Source organism: Panthera pardus, unplaced genomic scaffold (assembly GCF_024362965.1).
Source record: "Panthera pardus isolate Hobbes unplaced genomic scaffold, ASM2436296v1 HiC_scaffold_24, whole genome shotgun sequence".
In the NCBI taxonomy this organism is placed as follows: Eukaryota; Metazoa; Chordata; class Mammalia; order Carnivora; family Felidae; genus Panthera; species Panthera pardus.
Genome location: NW_026526810.1, coordinates 1,580,731 through 1,607,500, shown reverse-complemented (window position 1 = coordinate 1,607,500; position 26,770 = coordinate 1,580,731). Strand labels below are relative to the sequence as shown.

The window sequence follows — 26,770 nt, the reverse complement described above, 5'->3', positions numbered from 1 at the left end:
CAGAATAAATGATGAGGAAAGGGGTTGGTGTGGTAAAAAATCAGAAGGTTTTGCAGCGGTGCAACCCCTTTTGCAGAAAGGGGTTGGTGTGGTAAGAGATGATTGTGGTTTGGGCAGGATGGTAGTAGTGAGAGTGGTGAGTTGTCGTTGGTTTCTGTATATATTTTGAAGGCACAGCATGGGATAGTGAATGGGATTAGGGATGTGAAATAAGGAGGCATTGAAGATTGAAGGTGACTACAAGGTATTTGGTTTTGGTTAGAACAACCAAAGAAATCGGGGAGCCAGTTACTAGAATAGAGAGAAGGTTGTCCGTACTCCTTCTTGGTCTATGAAGACCGAAAAATAGTTCCTTTGCCTTTTTTTTTTTTTTAACATCCTGGAACTGAGAGAGAGGGAGAGAGAGAGAGAGAGAGAGAGAGAGAGAGGGAGAGAGAGAGAGACTCAGATGAAGAATGTAAATGGGCTGCAGAGGAAGTGGATAAGATTTAAGCCAAAACAAAACCTTTTCCGCAAGAAAACGGTATGGAGTATGTCAAGGAAGAATGAGGGTAACCAAGGAGGAAAAAGAAGATACTAGAAGATTGTGTTTTGGGTAACGAAATTTCTGTACTTCCTCCAGGCCACCTATTTTCAATTTGATGAAAGACCTGGGTTCAAATTCTTGCTGGAAATATGTGAGTAAGGATAGTTACAGACACCTGCTGTGCTACAGTCTCTTTGGGGAAGGAAATGGATGCTGTTTTGAGGATGAAGTGAGAAATGCAGTTTTGTTTTTCCTTTCTTATTTTAATTTTTCTCTTATGCTTTGCTTTAAGTATCAAAAAAGGAAAATTATCCTATATTGATGGTCTAATTTATCTCTAAACTTTTATATAACAAGTGGTTATTCAGAGTCATTAAATGTAGGGCATGATGGCAAGAATTGCAGCGGATTCAATAAACGTACAAAATTCATTTTTCCTCCAATGATTTATAATCTAAATGTGTAGTTTACATAACTGAAAGCTCAGGACAGTATTTGATGATGATGCAAACATGATTTCTGTGAAGAATTGCTTTAAAAAAAACCCAAACATTTATTGATCATGAATTATGTACTAACCGTTTTGCTAAGTGCCTTCCATGTGTTATGTTACTTAATTCTAAGAAGCAAAAGGAACACAATCCTGTAAATTAGATACTGATATTACCCTTACGTAGACACTGAGAGGCAGGATTATTTCTCATCTGATATTGAGGAGTCTTACATTTAGTGGAGTTAGTGGTAGAACTGGATTTGAACGCACAGTCTGACTTTGGTGACTAGATGCACACATTTTCACCATTTTGTTTTCCTAAGAGATTTCAGAGGCTAGAGAAATTGCTATGGATTGAAGTAGTCAAAGAAAGTCTCCTAGAAGGGGCAGGCTTGGGAACTTCTCTGAAAGATGGTCGATTAAGAAAAAGAAAGAGAAGAAAATAATCAGATTTCAGACATGGTTCCATGAGCAGTTGAGAGGATTTAATGGGTTGGCGAGCCCAAACTGTTCTGGGAACAAGGAGGAAATCTGGCTTGCCTGTTGCACTGGGGTTTTTGTTGGGTGGTAAAAGGAGGTTAAGTTGGATTAGTGAGCTGAGTGCCAGCCAAAGTGGTTCACACATCCTCTTTTTAGGTAATGGAAGACCATTGAAAGAATTTGGATATCATTTTGGAATTATATCAAATTGGGAGAGAAACGTTATGAGAGGTAGGAGATGAGAAAAACAGTGGGGAGGCCATGGCTGCAATTCAGGTAGGAGGTGATAAATCATGGACAATTTTTCGTCCTATGAATCTGTGTTTTGAAAAATAAAGCTGTTTAGCCCACCTCCTGGTCCTCCTTTCCCCTGTGTATCTCTGCATTTCTTTCTCTTTTCTTTTGAAATTCTTTTCTTGAATTATGCATTTTTAAAGAAGAAAATCACCTTGGATAGAGATCATGTGTCCTAATCTTTTTTTCTTTCCCTTTAACATGACTCTGAGCCAAGCAAAATTAAGAAACTTGCCTGAGATCGCATGGTAACAAGTGTCAAAGCCAAGACTAAAATTAAATTTGTTTTCTGACTTTCTCTTCAGCACTGTAAGTGTTATCATTCCTGTCTCCACTTTCTCCTGCCAGGACTTCAAGGAAAAGGAACTCCAGAGCTCCCAGATAATTTTCTACAGTTTTTTACCCAGGATGGTATTGGTGACCCTATTGCTTTTAGGGGATAAGGTTAATGTTCCTAGCTACTGAAACCCCCTGCAGTATCTTGATTTAGAAGAAATATATGTGTGGTCATTCATTTGACCAAAATGTGTTTGTCAGATGTGCTTGGTTTTTGCCCAGGGTTCCTGGCTCCTACAACTGTGAGAATTTCTTGTGATAAGGGCTATACAAGTGTATTTCGTTTTGCACCCCACTCAGGGGCTGGGGCTGGGGCTGCTTGCCAGCAGAATACACCATGAGGGCTGAAACTTTCAGTCTTCTCTCCAGACCTCAGCAGAGGGGAGAGGGGCTGGAAGTTGAATCAGCCAACAGCCAGTGACTTAGTCAATCATGACTGCATGGTGAAGCCTCCATAGAGACCCAGAAGGGTTAGCAGAGCCTCCAGGTTGGTGAACAGGTGGAGACTGGTTAAGACATGAAGCTCTACACTCTTTCTCCATACCTCACCCTGTGCATCTCTTCATCTGGGTGTTAATGCACATCCCTTATCATATCCTTTAATAAACTGGTAAACACAAGTGCTTCCTGAATTCTGTGAGCACCACTAGCAAATTAATGAATCCTGAGGAGGAGATCATTAGAATCTCCAGGCTGGAGCCAGTGGGTCGGTAGCGCAGATTAGCCCAGGGCTTGTGGCTGGCATCTGAAGTGGGGTGGGGGCAGTCTTGTAGGACTCAACCCTCACCTTGTGGATGTGAGGCTACGTCTGGGTAGTATCAGAATTGAGGTGAATTCTCAGATACCTTGCTGGTTTTGTGTTTTGTCTGGGAGAACTCACCCGTGTTAGAATTGGGTCCAGGAACCTATAAAGACCAATGAGCAGAAATTATTTTTTTACATCTGTGTTCTTTGCCCCAAGAGACTCATCTAGATTTTATTATATACCAGAGTTAAACACACTGACATTCTCTAGAGAAAGCAGAGAATCACCTTTCTTGTTACCTTTCCTACTTAGCAGGGAAGGGAGGAGTTGTTACTCGCTAGAGAAACCTTTTGGCTCGATGAACTCACTGGGGAGATGTAAATGCACGGTCTGCTTTCTGGTCCATAAGGATAAATGACCTTAATATGAAATAAGTGTCTGAGAGAAAAAGAGAACAAGGAAAGAGCTATGAATTCTTTCCATTCAGGAAGAGAAGCTTGGGGTGTTATTTAATCCTGTGGTCCACTAAAGAACCTAATTTTTGAGTTTCTTTGGGAGGCCTCAGCTATAAATTTCTTCATCAGCTCCTACATTTGAGATAAGAATGCAACTCCCACTGCAGTTTTATTTAAAAAAATTTTGGGGGGTGCCTGGGTGGCTCAGTTAGTGAAGTGGCTGACTTTGGCTCAGGTCATGATCTCATGGCTAGTGCGTTTGAGCCCTGGGTCGGGCTCTGTGCTGACCAGTGGGTGCCTGAAGCCTGCTTTGGATTCTGTGTCTTCCTCTCTCTCTGCCCCTCCCCCCCCCTTCCCCACCTCCTGTTCGCACTCTTTCACTCTCCCTCTCTCTCAAAAATAAATAAACATTAAAATTTTTTTAAATTTTTTTTTAACGTTTATTTATTTTTGAGACAGAGAGAGACAGAGCATGAGCAGGGGAGGAGCAGAGAGAGAGGGAGACACAGAATCTGAAACAGGCTCCAGGCTCTGAGCTGTCAGCACAGAGCCCGACGCGGGGCTCGAACTCACGGACCGTGAGATCATGACCTGAGCCGAAGTCAGACGCTTAACCGACCAAGCCACCCAGGCGCCCCAATAAACATTAAAATTAAAAAAAAAAACACAATATTTTATTTTTCTCAGTGTTAATGGCTTTGAGCTTTACATGGAATTTTTTCATTAAAGGTTTCTCCCTAACAAGGAAATTACAGTGACTTTTAATCCAAAGCAGACAGCAGCAGTACAGAAGCCCTTGCCAAGACAGAGATGATAGGAAAAATCAATATCCCATAATTAAATCTGTTGAATTGACAGTAAAAAAAAAAAAAAAAGACACAGTTTTAATTTAGATATTGGCTGCCCAGAGAAGAAATATTCTGACAGCAGTAAAATAAGGGTTGGGTTTCGTTTATTTCTTAGCTAATGATGGATAGCTGCCTACCACATGCTGATCACTGTGCTGGGTTGGCGCTCAGAAATGAACAGAACAAGGTGTACATAGCGTCTGCCTTCTGCTGCCACTTGATGATGATCCCTGGACTGTGTGGTCCTCGTAGGACCTGTTAACTGCTGAGTTCCTCAGGAGAAGAGTAATGTTGTGACCATAAATATTTTATGAATTAATGAACATGTTTTTCTGCAATACTTTTGTCTTTGGAATGTACCTTTACACCTTACAGTGACTTGTAAAGTAAGCAGTATCCATCAATCCTTATTTTCTTGATTGTCTTTGTCAGGAATGAGTGTTGAAGTGTCTTTCAAAGGATTTCTTTGTTCTTTTTTTAACGTTAAAGGAGATAATCATTAGTTCTTGGCTTTAAAATTTTTTCTTTTACAATTTCCCATTCTGACAACTTTTTGCCAAGATTATTAATGGATTTATAATCTCAGAAATTAAATTATTCTTACTCATATCTGTTAAGTAATGTGGTCCAAAAGGTGATGGGGTCCAAAATGGTAGCCAGTCTGAATGGGTGACTTCAAGTGATTGTCGGCTGGGTGGTCTGAGAGCTGCTGGCACAGCCCAAGGTTTTACTGTTGACTTTTCTGTGTTTGGCTAGTTCTTCACAGAGAGTTGTTGGTCTCAAGACATAGCTTTAAAACCTCAACCTTAGTACTAACCTAGTATTAACTTAGTATTAACAGTGGGAGTGATACCTATTTTTATTGAATCAGTTGTATATGGGATTGAATGCTGTGTAGAAATGTGAATTAACTGGTTATATGTTCCTGATTTTGACAAGTGATATTGTGGGGCTCATTCTATTTGCCAAGCTGGCCCACCCCTTAATCTGGTCTGATTTCAGCTGAACATGTCCTTACCTTGTTGTCTTTTGAATTGTTCCATTGGATGTTTGAATCAGGTACTATGAAATCAGACTTGGCAAAACAAAACAAACAAAAAAAAAACCTAGAGAAAATGCATTTTCATCTTAATTCTATATTGGTTTTCAAATGAAAACATGTAAGAGACTAATACATCAATTGGGCAAATGGGATGGGCAGGGAGGGTGGGGGTGTATCCAGACTTTTGGAGCCAGTGCTGGTCCAGGTGAAATGCTAGAGGTTTTCCTTCCTTCCTTCCTTCCTTCCTTCCTTCCTTCCTTCCTTCCTTCCTTCCGTTCTTTCGTTCATTCGTTCTTTGAAAATTTTTTTTAAATGTTTATTTACTTTTTAGAGTGGGGGAGAGAGAGAGACAGAGCGAGAGCAGGGGAGGGGCAGAGAGAGAGGGAGACACAGAATCTGAAACAGACTCCAGGCTCTGAGCTGTCAGCACAGAGCTCGACGCAGGGCTTAAACCCACGAACCATGAGATCATGACCTGAGCTGAAGTCAGACACTCAACTGTGCCACCCAGGCGCCCCAATATATATATAAAAAAAATATATATATATTATATATTATATATATATAATGTATATAATATATAATATATAATATATAATATATAATATATAATATATAATATATATTATATATTATATATATTATGTATATAATATATATATTATATATAAAATATATATATTATATATAAAAATATATATATAATATATATATAATATATAAAAATATATATTATATATATTATATATAAAAAAATATATATTATATATATAATATATATATATTTTTTAATGTTTACTTATTTTTGAGAGAGTGTGAGCAGGAGAGGGACAGAGAGACTGGGACAGAGGAGGATCCGAAGCAAGCTCTGTGCTGACGGCAGTGAGCCTGGTGTGGGGCTTGAACTCGCGAACCATGAGATCATGACCTGAGCTGAAGTTGGACCCTCCACCGACTGAGCCACCCAGGCATCCCAAGATGCTAGAGGTTCTAAATAGCATGTGTTCTAGGCTTCTGAAAGTGTGGTGGCAACACAGTCTTTTGTAAAGTACACGGTTTCTTTGTAAGTGTTAATTTTCTTTCTTTCCTCAAGGTATAGTAGAAAACACTGTTTCTCACCCTAAATGTGCATACAGATTCCCTGGGGATCTTGTTAAGATGCAGATCCTGGGTGGGACCCAAGGTTCTGCATATCTAACAAACTCCCAGGTTGGTGGCCATACTTTGAGGAACAAGAGCATAAAGACAAGTTGGTTTAGGTTTGGACTGACCTAGGTCCAAGCATCAATTCTGGGTAACTTACTGGATGACCAGTTTTCAAGTGCTCCTATACCTGGGCTCTGGGATGGTCAGTCCTTTAGTGACATAACATTGGATGTTGGAGGTGTTGAGGCACACCTGGTTTGGTCTTTTCTGTTCCCCTGCTGTCTAGATCATTGACTCTCTGAGCATTTTGTGTGACCAAAATACTACGTTGATCATGTTAGCATGGACTTGGCCACCCAGATTGTCTGTAGCTGTACAGCAACCATGGTCTACAGACGAAGTTGCCATCTGTTTCCCCTTCTTCCCTTCTTTTCTGTATCCAAGCGGTGTTTATTTAGAAAGCTCGGGGTGCAGTGTCCAGCTGATAGTACCCCATGCTGTTCTTATTCCTGAAGCTTCCATGTATCTCTTTACCTTTATAAATATTCTCCTCCTGCACCCATGCTACCTCCTGTTCCTAGGATGTGCACTGAATAGTGAAGTTGCTTGCTACATTTCAAATACACTGCTTCTCTTTAAATTTCAAAGCTTGCTGTGCCAGGGGGGATGAATATTATCAAGCCCGGCATCATTCATTCAGTCTGATGGGCCCCATCTCTCCATTTATCAGCCATGGATGGATGGGGGAATTTTTGTATCATTTTATTGTCTGACTGAAGCTTGATAGATCCTCTTTAAGGAAGTGACTCACTTTTCTTCTTTCTTTCTCTGACTTGTGATGGTTTCTTTGTTCTAGGGGTCCTGGTAGTTCAGAGTCTGCTTGTCAAGGCTTCGGTTATGTCACTCGTGTCCCAGTCTCTGGCCAGGGTCATAATCCCTGTTATTAGCAGATACATAAATACGCAATTAATGTTAAAAGAATGCAATCTAGTGACATCATTTCCCTTTAGGTTGTCTAGATTTTGAGGCTACACTTTACTTAGGGTTCTGTGCCATTGCTCTTGTTCAGTGACCTCTCAGGACTGGCGCTACTGATTCACTGTTTAATAATTTCAGCCAAGATGCTTTTGCTTGGCCATATTTTCAGGAGATCAGAGGTCTTTTTTGTATTTTATTTTTTCCAAGGGAAGAAATATGTCCTACCAAAACCCACAGGTTTAAGACTTCCTGGACACAGACTGCTAATGCCTAGAAAGAGCAGGCACATAATATGTATATGTAAAGCAGTCAGAGATAAAAACAGGCAGGCTGGCGGGAGGGTACTGGCCTCACCCAAAAAGTTCAAAGTCAATGCGAAACAAGCCAAATTCTGGCCTGGTACCTTTGAAACACCTTTTAGAATTTGAGATCTAGCTGGAGGGGCACCAATTGCTCTGGTTTACCAGGGACTCAGGGGTTTCCTGGGATGTCGGATTTTCAAGTCTAAAACTGCAACATGCCTTGGGGCGCCTGGGAGTTCGGCTCAGGTCATGATCTCACAGCTTGTGAGTTTGAGCCCTCGTCGGGCTCTCTGCTGACAGCTTGGAGCCTGCTTCAGATTCTGTGTCTCCCTCTCTCTCTGCCCCTCCCCTGCTCACACTCTGTCAATCTCCCTCTCAAAAAATAATAAACATTAAAAAAATTTTTTTAAAAAAATAAAAGGAAGAATAGGAAAAACACAGAGGATTTTTAGTGAGACTAATTCGTGTAATAGTATATAGTTAATGCATGCCATTATACACTCATCCAACCCGTAGAATGTCCAACACCAAGAGTGAATCCTGATGTCATCTGTGGACTCTGGGTGATAATAATGAGTCAGTGTAGATTCATTGACCTTAACAAGCATACCATTCTGAGGGGTGAGGATGTTGGAGATAGGGGGCGCTATGCACAGGTGGAGGATATATGGGAACTCTGTGAACTTTCCACCCAGTTTTGCTGTGAACCTAAAACTGTTTTAAAAATGAGGTCTAAGGGCTCCTGGGTGGCTCAGTCGGTTTAGTGTTTGACTTCAGCTCAGGTCACGATCTCGCGGTTTGTGAGTTCAAGCCCTGCATCGGGCTCTGTGCTGACAGCTCAGAGCCTGGAGCCTGCTTCGGATTCTGTGTCTCCCTCTCTCTCTCTGCCCCTCCTCTGCTCTCTCTCTTTCTTTCTCTCCCTCTGAAAAATAAATAACAATTAAAAAAGTATTTAAAAATGAATAAAATAAAACTGTAACATTCCTGAACAAACCAGATGGTTGGTCACCCTATATCTAGCATTCTTAGTGCATAAAAGCATGGCCTTAAACTAGACTGTAGTTAAACTAAAACTTAAAAAAAAAAAAAAAAAGTGAAGACTAGTTGGGTCACATAGCTTCAACCTATTAAAACCAAGAAGAAGTTTGTTTGGTTTTTGTTGTTGTTGTTGTTGTTGTTTTCCCTCTGTAGGTTTGCTGTTTTCTTTTTTTTTTCATTTAAAATTTAAAATATAGTTTTTTAAGTTTGCAGTTTTCTTTTTTTTTTTTTTCATTTAAAATTTAATATATTTTTTTCAAGTTTGCAGTTTTCAATGGGGGAAAATGTAGCAACGCTCACCATTTTATTCTTAATAACAAAGCAGGACTTTAAACTCTATTTGGGGGCTGACCCCTTTTCAGAAATTAGAGGCACTGAATTTATTGCCAGCCAGTCATAGCTGTCCATCTGCTAATTCTCTCCACATAGAGGGAGCAGCTGTCACTTCAGAAATGCTACAGTAGATAATAAGATGGGGTGCGTTTCATCTTCAAATGCTTAAAACAAATCTCTGGGAAGAATAGCAACAGTTTCTCTGACTGCATGAATCTTTGATATTATTAACACAAAATGCCAAATGGATTTGGAGATTGGGAGCAAATGGATTTGCTTTAAAAGGAAAAGCACTCAAATTATGTGTAGTACATATTGTGATAATCTGCAATCACATAGATAGAGGAGCATCTGAAACACTAGGCATACACAGAGATACTCTCAAAATCCTAGCCATACATAGAGCCCTGAGTACAAATACAACCATGTGGGCTTCCAAATCCACACAGCCTATGGGTACAAAGGGAATGCATCGTTGTCTCCAGCCCTGGAAAACAAAATTTACCCCAAACTAACAGCTTCTGACAGTCTTACATTGGCCCAAGTTCTTCTGCAAGTTTACAAGATTATCTAATACAATTAAATAATCTCAGGTGCTCTCCACCAGCCCCCTGTGCACTGTTTCACAGCCCAAAGTCCGATTAGCAATTCATAGTGTTATTGCCTTGCATTTTTTCTTAGATGAATTCCTTGCTTCTTAGTCTCATTGCTTCCCCGTTTACATTTGCTCGAATCAACTGGTAATTGAAACTGACCACAGCCTCCTATTTGGGGTTCCTAGCCAAGATTATCTCTTCTGATCAACCTGAATACAGCTTCATTATTGTTCATAAGGAAAGAAAAGTAGGATGAGATGAGGAACCAATAAATATAGTGCAACACTGCTGTATATACCTGAACATTACAGATATGGATGAAGATAGAAATACAGATAAAGATGGAGATGTGCAAATGGATATAGGTATGGACATGACAGATGTAGACACGGGTAGAGATTGAGTTATATAGATACTTCTCCATGGAGATATCATTTCATTTGATCCTCAAAATAATTTTCGGAAGCAGTTTAGGCATATCTATCTATCTTTATTTCTCTCTCTCTCTATATATATATATTTTTTTTTCTTTTTTTTTTTTTCCCTATGAGAATATTGACTCTCAAAGAGACACCAAATCCCCTATCTGGTGACAGAGCTGAAATTCGAGACTGGGACTTCTTAACCCAAACCCAGGGCTTATTCTGACTGCAGCACAAACTTTACTTTTTTCTGTTTTTGGAACTTGTAATTTGGAATGACTTTTTTTTGCTATGTGGTGGCCTATGAGCTTTTCCCACATAGACATTGCCTCTGTGCTTGGTCTCCATGGAGCATATGGAAAAAGAGAGTTGACATGGAATTGATGGCTACTGGACACATATAATGTCTGCATTTTCATTTATACAAACAGAAATGCTTTTAAGGGGTCTTGACTGATTTCATCACTTTAGATGTTACCAACAGGAAAAACAAAAACAAAAGCAAAAACAAATCCCTAGTGTTGATGCGAATCCAGGTCAAGTCAAGGAGAGTCACAGAGCAGTTAGGGTCTTGAGGATCTGGGATATTTTACTGCAAGTACCTTGATTTGAGAAAAGAAATTCATTTAAACACAGCAAATATGCTCAGGAGCAAGTCTGGGGACACCTGCTTCTTTCTGTCACTATCAGCATGAAAGATCTCCTTTATATTTTACCTCTATCCCTGGTTGCCGGGCGGAACAGATAAGCCCTATTTCTGTATGTCTTGGCTGTTAAAAAGAGGAGGGGAGAAAAAATAGCAAGAAAGGAACAAAAAAGTCAGAAAGGAAGATGAAAAAACCTACCATTTCTCAAGTCAAAATATTTTAATGGCGCGATCGGGGTAAATGATTAATCTAAAGGTTTTTGGTTTCTAGTGAGCTGTAAGAGGAGGCTGACAAGCAGCAGAAAACTAATATTTAAGATAATGTCAGAAACACGAAGATGAGAAAGTGGTAAAAGAAGGAGGCTGAACCTTTTTCCTTCCACCTCCAAGATTTATTGAAAATAGTGATTAAAAAAAAAAAAAGCACACACACAGAAAACGTATCCGGTTCTACATTTGAAATGCTAGTGCATTTATTCATTCCAAATTATTTACTGGATACCAACTCTGACACAGTTACTATATTAAGGTTTTGATGGGAAAAAACTGACTGTTCCTGCCCCCAGGAAGCTCACAGTCCAAGGAAAGAGATGTAAAGATAACTAAAGAACAGTAAAACCTCACCCAAAATGGTTTTATGAGAACTCGGGTGAAGGGGATCTCTGGATGCTATTGCACCAAATAGGAGCAGAATGGGATGTCCTGGGGATCAGAAATTTCCCTGCAGTGCTGATCCCCTGAAAGTTGCAGGAGTGGAAAGGGATGGAGCTGTGGGGAGTCCTGGCAAAGTGACAGTAGACACAGTTGCTCAGTGGGATCTGTGACAAGTTTGATGGGTGTGGAGTATGGAAAGACCAGGGCAGCAGGGGATGTGGGGTAGGGGTGGGGAAAGGCTGATGAGGATGCTGTATTGCTTCCCCTCAATTCCTGGCATCTCTCTTGTTAGCTCTCTTGAGTAAGGAGCATCTTAGCAGGACTGCTGGGGGCTTCCCCTGAGCCTGGGGGGTCTCTTGTTCATCTCTGGGAGTCTCTTTGAGGATGATCTTACCTGACAACTCAGATTCTTAGTTTTCTTTCCTCTGAATTGCAGGCAGCACTATCTTAACCAGCTGTGTCAACTTTGTAAAGTAATGTGATACTTTCAAATGTGGACGTCTCCATTTCCCAAATGAGACGATGGATGATTCTGAGCTCATTTCTAGTGCCAGCATCCCATGATGATGTCTTTGAAAAAGATACTCTGGCTCTCTGGGTAAATGTCAAGCATTCCGTGTCATTTGTATGGATAGGGAGGAAGCACAGTGATAGGAGAAAGAGCCTTATGCTTTTTTTAGAGGCAAATAGACCTGGATGTAAAGCCTAGCTGTTAGTTTTGTGATCTCGGGTCATTTATGTAATCATTTCTAAGCTTCAGTCTCTTCATTGGGATGGAATAATATCCACCTGGCAGAGTTATTGGGCCAGCTGGAAATATCGTATATAACACACCCTGCATGACAGATTGAGCTCAACTTAATTATTTGTAGAATTGAAGGTCCCAGAACCTCGAGAAATTTATCGAATTCATTCTCTGTGGGGAACTACATTTCCCAAATTTCGCCCTAAAACTGTGATAACCCAATATTAAGTCAAAAAGTCAAATATGGCTTCCAGTTCTTTCCGGGACTGTGAATAATCACAACACTTTCGGAGCTTAAATGACAGATCTGCAGATTTCTGGACATCTGCAATTGATGCCAATTGGACAGAAGTCAGAAGGACATTGGATTCATTAGTTTGTTTGTCTTGTCGAGCTTTATTTTCTCAAGTTATTTTCTTCTCAATGAGTATTTATTTGCTTGTTTATTCCTGCAGTCACAGATGCTCACTGAAAGGGGAGGATTTGAACAGACAATGGCTCTCTCCCAGTGCCCATCTCCAGCCAACAATCTACCATGCCAAAGGACTCCTGTACTACCTGAGCAGTATTGGCCGAAGTCCCAGGGTGAGTCACTTCCTTGTGCCTCTACACTCTTGGCTGGTTCCTTCCATTTTCAGGAGGCAACTTCCTTTCTGTCAAGGAAGGAAACCCAGATACCAGCCAAAGACCTGGGTGTGATAAGCTTTAAAGAGGGATGTATTCATTTCCTAGGGCTGCCATAACAAAGTACCACAGACTGGGCGGCTTAGAACAACAGAAACACATTCTCTCAGTTTTCTGGAAGCTAGACATCTAAGATCAAGGTGTCACCAGGTCATGATATCCTGAAGGCTCTAGAAAAAAACCCTCCATTGCCCATTCCTAGCTTGCACTGATTGCCAGGAGCCCCGAATGTGGCTGGTGGCAGCTGATCTATCTCGAATTTCTGTCTCTGTCTTCATATGGCCATCTTCTTTCTGTGTGTGTCTGTGTACAGAGTTCCCTCTTCTCCTAAGGATAGCAGTCACTGGGTTAAGGTGACCTAGTTAGAGACCACCATAATAAGTATGACCTGACTACATCTGCGAAGAACTGTCTCCAAATAGGGTCACATGCATAGGTACCGAGAATTTGAGGGAGAAGATACAATTTAACCCATCATAGGGGCAAACCATTGGCTCAAACCATACTCGTTGGTGAAAGCTGTGCAAAAATCACACTTTAACCCATTTTTCTGTTTTTTCAGTTATTGGTCAAGAGAGAATATTATTTATCTATTAAGTAGTGATTGAAAGAAATCCTCTAGTTGTTAATATTCATGTTCACCTAGTATATATTCAATTCCAAAGATGATTCTGGCGCTATTCCAGGTACTTTTATACACAGGCTTTACTCCCAAGCTTATAGCAACTGCAAAATTGAAGGAAAACAGATGATAGACAGTCTGGCCCCCGATTTACTGATGGTTCCACTTACCATTTTTTTAACTTTACGATGCTGTGAAAGTGATTCACATTCAGTAGGAAGCATACTTCTAAGTTTGAATTTTGATCCTCTCCCAGGCACCTCTTTGTGTTGCTGGGCTGTGGCAGCAAGGTGCAGCTTCCAGCCTTTCAAATGATTTGGAGGATAAACAACCCATACACATACCAGAATTCTGTACCCATACAACCATTCTGGTTTTCACTTTCAGCACAGTGTTCAATGTAATTACATCAGGTAGTCAACGCTTTATTATAAAAAAGTCTTCGTGTTAGATGATTTCACCCAACGGTAGGCTAAGGTAAGGGTTCTGAGCACATACATGCAAGATAGGTGAGGCGAAGCTACAATGTTCCTAGGTTAGATGTATTAAATGCATTTTCAGTGTGTGATATTTTCAGTTTATGATGGGTTTAACAGGTTGCAATCTCATCATAAATTGATGAAGATCTGTATTAGAGACAAGAGGCCTAGGCCCAAGATTAATGAAGGAGGCAATGGTACACAAGTAACTGTAGGAAAATAATCATTTATTGACTACAAACTGTGAACATACTCTCTGCAAAAGCATGGAGGGGCATATGTCCAAATTTAGACTGCTTGCCTAACGTAAGGAACTTTTAAAATAGTGTGGATAAGCTTACAGATGGGTCAAGCAATCACCTCTACCATTAACCACTTTTTGAACATATACTATGTGATAAAAACAGTGGCACACTGGGGCACCTGGGTGGCTCAGTTGGTTGAGCATCTGACTCTTGATTTTGGCTCAGGTCATGATACCAGGGTCATGGGATCGAGGCTTGTATCGGTCTCCATATTCTCTCTCTCTTTCCCTCTGCCCCTCTCCCCAAAATACAAAAATGAAAACAGTGGTTCATTCCGTAAATATCTATTGAAATAATAGATGAATATCTAGTATAGAATCTTACTGATATCTCAAAAAAATTAAGGGGTCAAGAGACCTCCCTGAGGTCACCAGGAGGTATATAGCAGAGTTGGCATTCGGTTCTGACCTGTTTTCCACCCTGCAACCCAATCTCTCTTTATCACTTACTCTTTGAGAGAGAGGGTGTCCCCAAGACTATCCTCAGGTTCACTGATTCCCTAGAAGGACAAACAGAACTCAGAATTGCTGTCGTGCTCATAACTGTAGTTTATTACAGTGAGAGGATACAGATTAAAATCAGCAAAGGTAAAAGGTACATAGGGCAGAATCCAGGAGACAGGTGTGGATTTTCAGGTGTGTCTGCTCCCAGTAGAGTTGTATGGACAGTGCTACATTGTCCAGCAGTGGTGTGTGATAACAGGGATAGTATGCCAACCAGGGAAGCTCATCTGAACTTTGATGACCAGGGTTTCATTGAAGCTCAATTATAGCCATGGTGCCCCAGATGTCTGATCTTAGTTACTCAGTCTCCAGTCCCTTTAGAAGTCAAACTGACACTTAATGGTCCAAGACTACCACCAGAGGTCACATTGTCAGCATCAATCATCTGGCATGACCCAAGGCCCAGGTAAAGAAAGACACTCTTAACTAGCAGACTATTCCAAGAATGCCAGGGTGATCTACCAGGAGCCAACCAAGAGCCAGACCTTTCTTTGGAATGTGTAGCGTTTAAACACTTCACACTTAGTGAGCCACTACTTTACTGCAAAGAGAATAAATCATGTCCTTTTCCCTTAAGAATCCTTGTTCTACACTGGTCAAAATGTGCTATATTTTCATGCTAACCCCCCACGATCCCCATCTAAGGAAACACTTGTACCTCTGTTGTCTTCCCTCTAGAAGCAAGTTCATGGCCTGTACAGCAGAACGCCAATCTTATGAACAAGGCCTGGAAACAGTGTATTCTTTGAGAAAGAAACCTTAGCCTCTGTGAGAGGAGACAGAGACTTACAGGGAAAGAGGTCCTTACCTGATACACAGTTAAATATACACGCATTCAACCCATAGCAAACAGGATTCCTCTCTACTCTGACAACCTCTAATTGAAGAGCAGAACATTTATTTTACAGCATGACAGGTGAATGCCTTGTTTTAAAATATAAATAAACATTAATTAACTGTAAACACGACAGCCACAGACTTGTTTCCTGCTGGGACCATCTGAGAGGTGGGTGAGAAACAGCTGAGTACTAAATGCTATTCACAGTATTACAAAACTCTCTAATGGGCTCAGCATCACCTTTTAGTTACCCGTGAGGCTGTATTTAACCAGCTTCCTGCTGATAGCACAAGCACCGCCACTCGTCTGTACTCGGGTCTGTCCTATACGGAGAAGATTTTCATGGTGTCCAGATTGACTCTTGGGCTACATGGTTATAGATTAACTGTGACCCTGTCCAGCCTCTAGCTCCTATAAAAATATTTACTGAAGCATCAGGAAGCCACTTTCTGGTGGCTAGGAGATTTAACCAGTTCCAGATGGTACTTAGGCATTTGCCTATTGGTGAATAGAATAATATGAACTCCCAGAACCAATGAGAATGTGAGATCGTGAGAGAAAGCAGTATCCTGATACTGCTGAGGGTTGCTAAAAACCAGACAGGTCATTCAGTTTATAGGCAATATGACAGTGTTTACATACAGTTTCATCCATCCATCCATCCATCCATCCATCCATCCAACCACCCATGCATCCATCCATCCATTTGCCCACCCACCCACCCACCCATCCATCCACCTATCCATCTATCTATCTATCTATCTATCTATCCATCCACCTACCCATCCACCCATCTATCCACTCATCCATCCGTCATCCATCCACCCATCCATCCATCCATCCATCCATCCATCCATCCACTCATCCATCTGGGCATTCATCCATGTGCCCATTCCTTTACATCATGTGTGTAATCACTGGAAAGGAAAGGGATGACCCCACCCCTCCTTTTTTTGAAGAGTCTATAGTTTACTTTATTAGAAAGTGCAGTCAGGTCTGCAAAGACACCAAGGTAGTACAAAATGGTAAAAACTGCAGTAAAAGTTCATATGAGTTGTTGTAGAAACACAAATGAGGGATTGTATCATTTTCCCTCAAGGTTATGGAAAAACTGGAGACTAGAGATGCCACTTAAACTGGGCTTAAAATATTAGTAAGGGTTTGCTTGGTTTTTATTACAGTAAGGTAGAAAAGTATTCTTTTCTCAGAGGGTCTAAGGCCTGCCTGTGATCTCTTAGATCTTATGCCTTGTGAAATTGGTGTTCTGTCAAGTTTTCAATACTTGGGATCACTGCATGGGGAAAAGGAAAGGAAACTTCTCATTAACTGGTGGCATAGACTCATCTGATAGCCCACAGATATTATAGTCTCTTTCCTATTTTCTTGAGCCTTTATTTTCTGTCTCTAATTTATGACAGGGTCATGAATTCTCTTCCAGATGTTGGATTCAAAGCCCAGACACAGTAAATATAGATATACTCACACATTGTAATACTATTCAGAGAAAAAAAAATACAATAATAAACTGAAATTTGCAACAACATGGATGAATCTCAGAAGTATGTTGAGTGACATAGACTAGACACTAAAAAGTACATGCTCTATGTCTCTACTTATGTAAAGTTCAAGATCGAAGAATCAGAACATTGATTGCCTCTGTAAAGGGATTCAATAATAGGGGCCAGGAGGGAACTATTGAGGTTAGTAGAAATGTTCTGTATCTCAATTAGAGTCACTTACACCAAAACCCATTGATTAAAGACTCATTCGAGGTCTATGCATGTCACTCTAGGTACATATTTGCCTAAATACAAAAAATTAAAGATAAATAAATCAAAGCATAGTCACAGGGACTTTGAAATGCAACCAGGAAGCAAAGGGTCCTGCTTATAATGAGACCGACCAGCACACAGGCATGCAATTCAAGCCAAGGAAGAGCACACAGCAGAGTAGAAAGCTGTAGAAGAAGATCTATTTATTAGTCAGAAAGGTCCAGCCAGAGAAAAGGCATGCAAGCAGAGAAGCCCAAAGAACAGACAGCCTCCACTGTCAGCTGGTAGGAGGCATTGAGCCCATTCCACTTTGTAGAACTCCCTACCAGAGGTAGGAGGCCTGAGGCCTAGGGGGAGAGAGGCATAGCTAAGGGGAGTGGAGGAAAGCTCTCAGGCTCCATGAGGTTTCCAGAAACCCAGGCCACAGCCTCTTCCAGGCTGCTGTGTTGCAGCTGGCCTGGCCCCTGTGCCACTGCAGAGAATCTGGGCTTCGGAATTAGGAGTGCTATCGATTCTCATCCTCTTGGCTCTCTCTGTAGGAGTGCATGCTGGTAAAGGGATTTCAGTGCTCTTTGAAGAGCTCATTGATTCCCACTTACAACTTAGACAAACTAGGCCGCCTTCTGCCAAGGGACAGGGTGGGCATATTTTGGTTTTATCTTTCTCTGGGGCCCAGTGGAACAGAATTTTTAGCTACTTAAATGATTTTCTTGGTCTTATACTGTCCCTCTGGCATATGTTTTGAGTTAATCAGCTTCTTTTCAGAGACAAAAGGAGAGAGCAAAAAGGGATGGCATGTGTCTTCCTAAAACCTTGTCCCCAGAGCCTCAAGATACTCTATACACACTATTGATTTTATCTCCACTTTATTCCTCAGAAGTGGCAGAAGGACAAGTGTTATTTTTGCTTATTTTCATTGATTCATGCTAAGGTACACATCTAGAATTCCCCTCTTTTCCTGTGTAAGGATGTGGTAGGGAAAAAAAAATCTTGCTGCCATAGTTGGGAAATGGGAAGGTTCTGGGTGAAAGAAATTTAAATTTGATTCCATATTCTTTTATTTAAAATTGTTCTCATTCTATCAGAATAAAGATTAAACAGTGCTTCTCTAACATACCAGAAGTCATGTCTTAGAGGTATTTTTATAGGCACAAGTACTCCACATTTAAGTGAATCGCTAACATTTCTTGCATAAATTTATGTTGAAAAGCAGATAATTTTTTCTTCTTTCTCCCTTGCTAGTATCTTTGATATACCTTTTGAGTATTACAAAGCTGGAAATCTGGATTCTCCATATGCCACAGGGAAGGCCAGTCAGATTTTTCAAAGAAGTTTGAGCCAATTCCCTATTTTTCATTTTTTTGTGAGCAAAGCTGGGAGGTGGAGTGGAGGGGAACACAGGAGGGTAGTTGCATAAACCAATGTGAAGGTGCCTCTGCCCAGAGCTGGTGGGATGGGGAGAAGGCAAGAAATGCGTGAAGACAGGACCAGATGGATGAGCCACACTGCAAGATTGTTCTCCATGAGGGTGGGCCACAGGTAAAAACAGGCTTCAAATGAAGGCGTTGGAGACCTGTGCTTCATCCGTTCAATACATATGCTCAAGGAGAACTTGAGCAGGGCAGCAATGATCATGGCCAACGGCATTGGACACAGAGCTCAAAGCACTAGTCCCAGAAAGTAGGGGTTGCCAACCATAAAGCACAGTTCAGTCTAGGAGGCCAAGACAGCCAACAGTTCTTGAAGACAGGAATGTACATCAGGAAACTGAGGCAACCTCCTTACATGGAGTGGGTAAGCATGGTGGTAGGTCAGCATTTATACTCTGCCCCCTGGGTTTATCCAGACAACTTGGACATCTGCCATGGGTCAAAAACATTAGTCTTGGCCCCACCTTTTGGGGAAGACATGAGTCCCAGTAACACTTCTGTACTGATTGGGATTGGCACACAAAATGGGTATATTAACACTCCTGCCTTGAGAGCCTCAGTACCTGAAATTGAGTGAGGCAAACAGTAGGGGCCTCACCCATGCTGACAGGTCACTGGGACTGTGTCCAAAGGTGACAGTCAGGCTGCTGCTTCTCTCCCTTCAACCTCTAAAACTGGGGAAGGAAGCAATTTTAACTCCTGAGGAACCTCCCAAGGCCTCACTGTTCAAGTGCCCTGCCAGGGTGTTAAGCTTATTGCTACTCACAGAGGGCCAGCCAATCAGAGACAGGGAGTAAAACTCAGCCAAGGTGAGGCCCCAAGGTAAGCCCGGTAGCTCAATCTTAATTTCATTAATTGACAATCTTGTTACACTTCTCTTTAAAAAAAAAAGTTTCTTTTTATTTATTTTGAGAGAGACATAGAAAGCAGGTGGGGGAGAAGCAGAGAGAGAGGGAGACAGAATCCCATGCAGGCTCTGCACTATCAGCACAGAGCCCAACACGAGGCTCGAACTCACGAACCATGAAATTGTGACCTGAATTGGTGTCAAAAGTGAGAGGCTTAAACGACTGAGCCACCCAGGCTCCCCATACTGCTCTCCATCACTGGTACATCCAATGATTTGAAATATTTTATTGTGTAAAATCTTTGGAGCCCAGAAAGATTGGAGTATGAGATAGAGCATCTCTTTTTAATGGGTGGCCATGGGCAAGCATTTAACCTCCTTCTACTTAGCAGAAGTTGAACCTCATCTGTAAGTTTGGGTGATATCTTCCTTGCGGGACTTTTATACTGACTGTAGATGTGCATAAAGTCTTACAGTGTGACTGGCACATATCAAGCAGTCTAATTAATGGCAGACATTAAATTTATTATTACTTACCAGAAGGGTGCTACATACAAAACAGAGCCACATATTAGACTATATGTTTTGACTTAATTTTTGTGGGCACTTTCAATGTAATTAAACTATCTTGGAACAAAGGACAATATAATGCATAACACTGGGATGTCTGAAAACCTCCGCTGGCATTTCATAACATGTAGTAAAGGGTCCCACTCTGGGTGGTCTCCTAACTGGTTAGTTACTGAAGCATCTCCTGAGTTTAATGTGAAATTATTCACCCCACACTAGCCATGGGAGGGGGTCAAACTGACTTGTAAGTAAAGGTTGCTTTTGCTAAGGCCATGTTGGAACTTTAGCCCATAATGGCCCAATTTAAGTAGAAGTCTCTCCCTTTAAGAAAGGGAATAGAGCATAAAATCCCCTTTTCAGATAGTTGTAGGAATAAATTCTGCCCAGGCCCCCTGTGGTTAAACTCAGCCATGACTGGACATTGCTCTCTCTCAGGTGAAACACAAAGGAGAGAGCATGACTGTCAGTAAAAGGACTGGAAAATTTGGTCTTGCAAACAGGGCTCTTGGAGGACAATTGAATATGCCACCAAGATGATTTCCCTCATAGAGATGTTTGTTGCACTCAGGAGCTTGGGCTGAATGCTGTCCGCAAAATAATGTGCACAAGTTGGAATCTCCAGGGCTTCAGTGAGCCTTGCTCGGTTTAATTGGAAGCATTGCTGTTTTGGGTTTTCATCACATACCCCAGAATTTGCCTTCTCACGGCTCCAGCCTCACCTTCATTTTCCTGTGGCGTTGGCATAAATAATGCAGAGGTCTCACTGCTGGGAAGCAGGAACGAGACCCAGATGTCAGGAATGGAAAACACAGCAGCCTAAAGCTGGCGGAGCAGAGCAGTAAACACAGTCAGGGATAGGTGAGCTGTGGGGGTAAGAGTCGGCCAGGGGAGCTGTGTTTGAGATGGGGGTTAACCTCTTGCATAAGGGCCCAATTAGCTTGCTGAAGACCAGAAATGGGACTAGGGAGGGAGGGGAAAGGTGGGGAAGGCATGTGAGGAGCATAGTAATGTGGCCCCGAACAGCCTCTTTGTTGCCCGAGAAATGATAGAACTCATGTTGTGCATGAATTAAATTAACCTTGCAATTTGGCTCAGACAAGAATTCATTGGAAAAGGTACTGGGGAGATGCATATGAGCCTGATTTCAGAATCGTAATCCAATCAACACCATCCACTTTGCTGATGGAGAAAGCGAGACACCGGGGAGTGGGTTTAGCCCAGGGTGAGCAAGTTCAAAACTCACCACTCCAGCTCAAACAAAACACAACTTAATGAAAAGAAACCTCCACATCTTCATCTCTGCCTGTGTTCCTATGTTCCTTGCCTTGGGGGAAAGCACGATCCTCTTGCCTATATTCACTTAGTCCAGAAATCTAGGGAGTATCCGTAACTTCTTCCTCACTTGGCCCCTAGATACATTTAGTCTCCAACTCCTGTAGAGTTTCCTTCCTCCCTCTGTCACCCGATGTCCTTTCTCTCCATACTTGAGCTGCCATAATCTCCATACTTCTGCATTAGTGAGGCCCCTGTCACCTCTGGTGCCTGGTGTCAGTCTCTCTGGTGAACTCTTGGAGCTCCTGTTGTGGTGGTCTGACCATGCTGCTCCTCCTTGCACAAGCACTTTAACGGCTCCTTCCCTGCCTTCAGGAGAATGTCCAAACATCCCAGGGCAGTGAGCAGGGGCATCACTCACTGCCTGCTGCCCGCTTGCAGACCCCAAGGTACTGTCCTCTACAGACTTACTCTGAATGCTTGCACTTCCTCAGATCCAGGGCGGGTTCTTTCTCATTCCATTTGCTTGGGTAGCTCTCGCTCAGTAGGACTCAAGGTAGGATACCCCTCCCACCAGCAAATCCTAGGACCCCTACATCGTGCATCTTCAAGACTGCTGTTCATTTGGACTCTGCATCGTGCCCTTATTTGGGTTCCCAGAGACCCCGTACTTACCTCTGCTTGCACCCTCCTCTCACCGCGAGAGGGTTTCCCGTATACCCCGGGATCATCCCAACAAAACAGCTCCTGGAAGAGGCAATATGGAAATCTAAAAAGCATTTTTGAAACATGGATTCTGGATTAGAACATGCTGGGGTTCAAATATTTACTCACATACTTAAAAGCAGTGCAAACTTGGGCGCACCTGGAGAGGTTATTCATTTTATCTGAAATTCAGTTTTCTCGGCTGCAATGGGATAATGGTAGCATCTGTTTCATCATGAGATAATCTATATTAAGTTATTAGCTCAGGATCTGAAACGTCATAAGCCTTCGATAAAATAACCATTGTTGCCTGTTGGCATTGTTATTAAGGACATTGCTGTATTATATTAAAATTTTAATTTCTCCTGCCCCCAAAGCAGGCATTCAGTAAATATTTGTTGAATCCACTGAAGAATAAGCAAGATAGGACCATAGGTTAACCTGGACAGACTTCCTACTTACCTGGCACAGAATTTTACAGAAAGGAAGCATAACTGTTACTTCTTCCCATAGGAGAGAAAAACTCCCTCACCAGAAATAACTTGATAATTTAACTTGTAATTGCCCCCTATAATTTAGAAGAACACACGTTTCCTATAATTAACAAGCATTTATTTTTAGGGATATCATTTGAGCAAAAAGCTGGGCAATGTCTGCCTCTCTATTCTGAGTCTCCAGTGGCCACTAGAAGTCCCAGGGCTAAGCAGTGCTTATTCCCACAGGTGACTAAGTCTATACTTTTTCACTGACATCAGCTTCCAGAATCCGTAAGGATCAGAAAACAAAAACAAAAACAAAAAAACTCCTTACTCTGGTTGAATTCAGCATTTAAGGAGCGCCTGTCACCACATAGGCAAAGCTACTGCCTTTATGGAGAAATCTGTTGCTAAGACACAGTCTTCATTTGTTTGCACACTTTTCATAAGAATGGTGGGCATTTAATTCACAGAGAGACATTGAGGTGTAAGAGATAAAGGTTGGTGGCAAGCTCATTCTGGCAGAAGATTAAACCTCCAACAAGTCTATTGGTTCCTTTAGGCTAGAGGCTTTCAAAGCATGGGCTTGGGACCCAGGTATCAGCACTACCAGGAATTGCTAAAAATGCAAATTCCCAGGCCTGCTCCAATCTTAACTGGAATCTCACAATTGCTGCTGAGTGGTTTACAGTCTGAACTTTGGCAAGTCTTCTAGGTCATTCTGACACTCAACAACATGTGAGATCACTGCTCTAAACCCTTGACAGGAACAGTGGTTTTCAACCCTGCCTGCACATTAGAATCACCTGGAAAACTGAAAAATATCCCATAGCCCTGGTTGTCACTGCAGACCAATTAAATAAAAATTTCTGGAGGTGGGCTCCAGGCATTGATATTTTTATAATCTCAGGAGATTTTAATGCAGGGACAGGATGGAGAAACACTGACCCATTGATGGAGATGTATTTGTTGGAAATGACAGAATCTTGCTCAAAGTAACCCAAGTAGTAAGATAGTTTTGGAGGAAAGAAGTCCCTTAATCTTACAGGAACTAGAAAGCACCAAAAGTCTGGACAGTTCTTCTTCCCATCTCTCATGTTTCTCTTTCTACTGCCACATTTTCTGTTTTCTTCTTTTCTCTGTGCATTTGCCTAACTACACCCCTCCTTAGGGAACAACTTATTCTGCTCCATCACTGTTTCCATGCTTTCATTCTGTGTCTTGTGTGTGGTTTGACTTGTCATTGGACCGACTCCCTCTTCCCAGATCTGCTTATCACCCTCTCTGGCTTTGGCACCCACAGCTCAGTGATATGTGGAAGCTGGGGAGATTTATTTTCTCAGAAGACATCAACCTGAAACAAGAATAAAGGATTCCACATAAAGAAAAATAAAATTCTTTTCTTGTTTTATTGGAGAGAAAAAATACTTAGGAAATACTTTTCTTTTTTTTTTTTTAATGTTTTTTAAAGTTTATTTATTTTTGAGATGGAGAGAGATAGAGGACAAGTGGGGGAGGGGCAGAGAGAGAGAAAGACACAGAATCCAAAGCAGGCTCCAGGCTTGGAGCTGTCAGCACAGAGCCCGACGCGGGGCTCAAACTCACCAACTGTGAGATCATGACCTGAGCCAAAGTTGGATGGTTAACCGACTGAGCCACCCAGGTACCCCAAGAAATACTTTTTCTGCTAACAGGGAATTTACAGTGTGAATGTATTATTGACAATTAAGAGAAAGAGGGGGAGGACAGGAAGGTGAACATACAGAACGGTTTTAAGTCCTTTAGTCCTTAAAACCCTCAGCTCATAGATCCTTGGTCTGTCCCCAAACCTGCCTTCTGGCTCCCGATCGAGTCCGTGCTCCTTGTCCGGCAATAACCTTGTTTCCAGAAAATCAATCCTGACGCTGCTGATTCTTCTCTGCTTCTGTGACCCACCAACAAAGCAGCATGGCTTATGAGCTCTAACCTGCCATTGGAATGTTAGTCTTCATCTTCTCCTATCATGAGTAAGCAGACCATTAACTCACTTGTCCCTTTATTTTTCTTTGACATGTGTGTTTGTTTATGACCCCATCCATGTACCGCGAGTGTCCTGGGCTGCATTCCTGCTGTCAACAACTTCCTGTTCAGTGAACTTGAAGGCTTTATCACATACCAGAAAAGCATCATCTAGTCTAACTTCTCAACCAACAACATCGCTGGTATTCATTCATTTGGCTTCTGCTGAAACATTTTCAGAGAATGGAAATTTTTAAAGCTGTGACACAGCATATTAAGACAGCGATAACCATAGAGTTATTTCTTGTCAGTAATAGATACTCAACAAGTGTTGAGTTTAACATAGAGCTGGAGTCTATGTCCACATTATCCTTCCTTTTGCCTTTGCGTGCTCTTTGAAATGATAGCAAGTACATTTATTCATGTCCCAACTGGGAGAATTTGGAAATTTGTGGGACTCCTATCCAGACACCGTTAAGCCTTCTTTTTTTCTGGGATAAGCATCTCCAGTGTCTTCAGCTGTTACTTGTTCACAAACATTCCCCTTTTTTCTGGGCTTTCTGGTTCCTCTTTATTAAGGTGTCCTGGCTTGTTTTAAAATGCCACACTCAGAAATAAAAAACACGATATTAGATAAAAATTGACCAGTATGAGGTACATTGGATGGATTGTTGTCTTAATTTATGAGCACTTTACTTCTCCAGAAGCAATTTATGATTAGATTAATTTTTGGCATCTGCAGCCTCTGATTTATTTTGAGCAAACTGCCAGCCCAAACTTCTGGTTCTCTCATTCAAAATCTACTTCTTAGCTCAATGTGTCTACCTTTCACTTTGGCCACTGTTTGAATCCAATTGTAGGACATTACATTCATTCCAATTTAAGTATTTCTATTTTTGCTAATTCTGCTCTTTTGTCACTTACAATTTCCACTCTTGTTTCTTCTCCTATCAATTCTCCTCGATTCTGCATCAATATTAAATTTGGAAAACACCTTAAATTACCTACTCAGTGTCCTTAACTTAGTATGCAAAGGCTACATTTCTAGCAACTAAGGAACAAATGTGAAGAAATATCTCCTTAAAATATAAGGACTTCTGTCTCCTTGAAACAGAAAATGTGTAGATATCATCTGTTAATTTTTAAGCACACAGATCACAGTTGTGCAGCTTGATAAATCATCACAAAATGCACCCACCATGTAACCACCAGCTAAATCAAGAAAAAGAACATGTCCAGCAACCCAGAGACGTCAAATAATAATATCTAGCCCCCCAAAACAAACACTACCCTCATTTACACCGCAATATTAGTTTTGCCTGTTTCTGAACGTCATAGAAAGGAAATCCTTACATGCACTGTTTTGTGTCTAGCCTGCTTTTTTATTCTCAGTGTTGGATAGTATTCTATTGAATGGTTGTACCATAATTAATTAATCCATTGTACAGTTTACAGTTTTAAGCTAGTAAAAATAGTACTGCTATTTACATTCTTGATTATCTTCTGATGCTCAGTGTATCCATTTCTGTTGGGGGGGGAGGTTAGAATATGCGCATGTTCAACTTTAGAAGACTCTCCCAAGTTGTTTTCCAAAGGAATGGTATCTTTTTAGAGTCCGCAAACTGGGTTTGAGCGTTCTACTTCTTCCATATCGTGGTCACCACTTAACGTTGTCTGTCTTCATGATATTAGCAGTCCTGAAAACCCCTTAGAAGCAGTGGCATCTCATTGTGATATGTAAATTATATTTTCTTGATATTAATGCAGCTGAGGGCACTTTCATTTGCTTAATAGCCATTTGGACATTTTGTCTTGTGAAATGTCAATTGAAGATTTTCGCCCAGTTTTTAATTTTTTTACATTTATTCATTTTTGAGAGAGAGACAGAGCATGAGCAGGGGAAGGGCAGAATGAGAGGGAGACACAGAATCTGAAGCAGGCTCTAGGCTTTGTCGGCAGAGCCCAATCAGGGCTCAAACCTGTGACCTGTGAGATAATGACCAGAGCCTAAGTCCAACGCTTTTAACCAACTGAACCATCCAAGCGCCTGAGTTTTTCCCATTTAAAAAAATTGAGTTGCCTCTCTTTTTCTTGTTGATGTACAGAAATGCATGTGTGTGCCAGATATATTTTTTGCAAATAGGTTATTTCACTTTTTGGTTTGCCTTTTCACATTTTTCATAGCATATT

General features: G+C 41.3%; 1 protein-coding gene across 2 annotated transcripts in view; it reads left to right on the top strand.

The window, feature by feature from the left end:
* Nucleotides 1-26,770, top strand: part of AGBL1 (AGBL carboxypeptidase 1) — an 832,432-nt gene that overhangs the window by 387,807 nt on the left and 417,855 nt on the right. For both annotated transcript variants that reach the window (XM_053888750.1, XM_019460194.2), the window contains exon 19: nt 12,535-12,664. In XM_053888750.1, coding sequence (XP_053744725.1) covers nt 12,535-12,664 — 130 coding nt within the window. The remainder of the gene's footprint in view (nt 1-12,534; nt 12,665-26,770) is intronic.